Source organism: Triticum urartu, chromosome 7A, assembly GCF_056163025.1.
Source record: "Triticum urartu cultivar PI428250 chromosome 7A, HENAU_Tu73, whole genome shotgun sequence".
NCBI lineage: Eukaryota > Viridiplantae > Streptophyta > Magnoliopsida > Poales > Poaceae > Triticum > Triticum urartu.
Genome location: NC_141879.1, coordinates 461,740,391 through 461,743,750, shown reverse-complemented (window position 1 = coordinate 461,743,750; position 3,360 = coordinate 461,740,391). Strand labels below are relative to the sequence as shown.

General features: G+C 53.3%; 1 protein-coding gene across 1 annotated transcript; it reads right to left on the bottom strand.

Moving 5' to 3' along the window:
- Positions 1-1,596: 1,596 nt before the first annotated feature.
- PSBY (photosystem II BY) lies at positions 1,597-2,518 on the bottom strand. Its single transcript, XM_048690673.2, has one exon. The coding sequence runs from the start codon at positions 2,382-2,384 to the stop codon at positions 1,773-1,775; it is 612 nt and encodes a 203-aa protein (XP_048546630.1). The 5' UTR covers positions 2,385-2,518; the 3' UTR covers positions 1,597-1,772.
- Positions 2,519-3,360: the final 842 nt, after the last annotated feature.

Below are 3,360 nucleotides of genomic sequence, written 5' to 3'. Positions count from 1 at the left end.
TTTTCAAATACAAGTTTTTGAAACTTTTTAAAATGTCGCATACCTTTTTTTAACACATAAATATTTTTTAAATGTCACAAGCACAAAAATATAAATTGTTTTCTTACATCTGGACGTGTTGTGTTGTCGGTGGTAATCTTAGTTAACCTTGACCACAAGGTCACATGGTCGAGCCACGGTGCTCATTTTTCCGTGTTACATTTCTTGTAAAATTTATTTTCAGTCAATGTTTATATGATACAAAAATTAGTCGTGCTATATAGACATGAATGATCAGTAATCTGGTGGTTGTCCATGTGAGACTATTAAGGCACGTTGCAGCTTCAAAACCCCATATCGCTTGTTTTCTCATTTTATTTTTAGGGGCTTAATACGAAAATAAAAAAAGTCAAAGGCTTCTCTGCAGATCTAGATGCTACAGCGGATGACAGTGGGCCCTGGCCACACTGGAATGCCACATAGGCCATGGATACGTCCGTGTACATGAAATGTGACCGTATATGAACGCTCGTGCAAGTTTGATGACAAGAAACACCTATTTTACAAGTTTGTGGACCAAATTGACCATCGCGTGCAAGTTTTATGACTTCGGGTATATTTACCTCATTTTCCTTTCTTACACCGCACCTAGTCGTTTTTCCTTTTTTACGCCTACCAAAATCCCTAAATATACTCGGTCTGACGGCGGCCGGGGATAAATTATCTTCACACAAAGGTCTTCTTGTGGCCGGCTGGCAACTCGCCTGAAGCTCCCTTGTCGATGGCGCGACCTCATAGACGAAGAACTTGACCTAACGGCCACCCCGCGTTGCACCCCATACTGGAGAGGTGCACCTTATAGATGTCGCTGCGCATCCTGTACTTGTGGATGATCAGTCGGTGAAGAATGGGATGGGCACGAAGAGGCTGCAGTTGACGACGAGGAAGTCAATGGCGTCGGGGCTGATGCTCGTCTGGGCAAGTAGGTCGTCAATGGCAGAGAAGATGACGAGCTCCACGTCCTCGTGCGAGGCCTCCAAGTTTTGGTATGGCAGGATGAAGTGGTGCGCCGGGGACAGACACGTCTCCTTCCCAAGCCCGGACCGCTCCAGCAGCCACGTCATGAAACGGATGATGCGCTTGTCAATCGAGGCCCCCTCAATGAAGGTGACAAGCTTGGCGTGCTTGAGGAATGTGCCGAAGGGGACGCGGTGGCTGGGCTTGGTGCGGAAGCAGGCGTAGTCGACAAGGTACACGAAGCGCGGCCGCATCTTGAGGTATAGAACTACAACGGCGGCCGGCAGGAACGCGGCCAGAAAGATGTGCATGGGCGATGACCGAGGGAGATGGCCTAGGGCTTCTATGGGTCACCAGCGTGGTAGACACGCATGACGATGTTCGACGAAGTGCATAAACAAAAAAAATAACTTTACTCCGTTATATATTGATGATCTGCTAGATCCGGCCAAATCTTAAGTGGAGTAAAAATACTCCGCTAAGGTTTTACTCTGCCAGATCCTCCTTATTTTTTAGGGGTCGGTTAGAGTTGCCCTAAAACCCCAATCCAGCATTGGAACGTAGCAGAAGAGAACATTGCACTGAACGTAGCAGAAGAGAGAACAAGAAGAGCTGTACTGCATTTGATCAATGGAAGGAACAAGATTAGAGAGTATGCAAGCGGGCACTCACACCACGTTCCACGCTACTACCACGACTCTTAATAGACCAACGCACACATACGAACCCACTCGGCCGGACCGCATGCGATGCCACGACGACGACGACGACGACGCTCAGTTGGACCGCATTTTGTTGAGCTGGTTCAGCGCCGGCTGCAGGATGTTGTACAGCACCCACCCGAGCGCGGGCGCCACCACGAAGAGCAGCAGCAGGCCCCGGTTGTCGTCGGCGGGCGCTACCGCCGCCAGTGCGGCGAGCTCCTGCACGGCGGCGGAGGCCGGCTCCGGCACGGCGGCCAGGCCCGCGGCCGCGGCGGCGCCGATGCCGAGCCCGGCGACGAGCGCCTTCTCGGACCGCATCTTGTTGAGCTGGTTCAGCGCCGGCTGGAGGATGTTGTAGAGCACCCACCCGAGCGCGGGCGCCACCACGAAGAGCAGCAGCAGGCCCCGGTTGTCGTCCGCGGGCGCCGCCGCCGCCACGTCCGCGATCCGCTGCGACGCCATCGCCGCGTCCGACGAGGCCAGCGAGGTGAAGAAGGCGCTCGCCATGGCCGCGGCCGCCGGCGACACGGCCAGGGCCCCCTTCTTGGCCGCGTTCTTCTGCAGGCTGCGCAGCGAGATGCTCGGGGACGCCACCTTGGTGCTGGACGACGGTGACGACGAAGGCGCCGACCTGGCCGTGATCTTGGCGGGCTTGAGCATGGTCATCGTGGCTATGGTCGCCATTGACGCCTAGCTCCCTGGTTGCTCGCTACCCTCTCTCCCTCGCAAGAAAGAAGAAGCTCTCACGCTGGCAAAAAGGTGGATGGAGGGGTGGTGTGAGGTGCGAGGGTGTGTAATGCAATGCCCTCCCCCTGCGTTTCTAGAAGGAACGATGTGGCTAGCTTATCTTGTGCGGCGAGTGTGCGATCGAGGTTTGAAAGCTTATCTCGCGGCCTGCAACTTGCAATGCCATTGGCTGTGGGAGCAACGACGTGGGGACCACACGATTTACATGGAGACTTTGATGATGAGAGGAAGTAGGGTAGAGCGGTGAAATGAGTCGGAAAATTGAGATATCTCGCGGTAGGAATATAAGCGTACTCTAGAATGCCCTATGGTACCGAACGACAAGATCGTATTCGTCTCAAGAAAAGGCAAGATCGGAGATCATCTGGATTGAAACGTCGCTAGGTATTTACGGCACTTTCATTTAAACATCGCTAGGTGTTCACGGTAATGACGTTCATCTTCGTGCTCCGCAGCTTGACTGCTTTCGTCTTGGTCTACGCCCGCAATAAGGCCAACTTCACCATGCGACCTCAAACAGATGTTCGTTTTGTCCGGATTCTGTCCGTTTGAATAGGGTAATGGGATCGTGCCCGGGCGTGTCCTGGGATGCGGTGGCCGTGCGCCCAGCGCACGGACGCATCCGTTTGCCCCATCCTGTCCGGTCTATTTAAAAAAATACGTTTGAAAGCCAAGCCCTAGTTCATCAGGCCAGCGGCCTACACGTCCATCGCCGGCATCAGCCAGCCTCCAAAATGAATAGTTGTCCACGCCGACAACACAGCCTTTGTCGGGCCGCCTCCTTCATGTTGATCTTCCTCCTCTTGGCCGCCTCCTCCATCTCAAACTTCTTCCTTTGAAGGTCTAGGTATTGCTTCATTTGCTCGTCCTTGCTTTGCCGCTTCTTCTCGTCTCACATCCTTTTGAGATATTA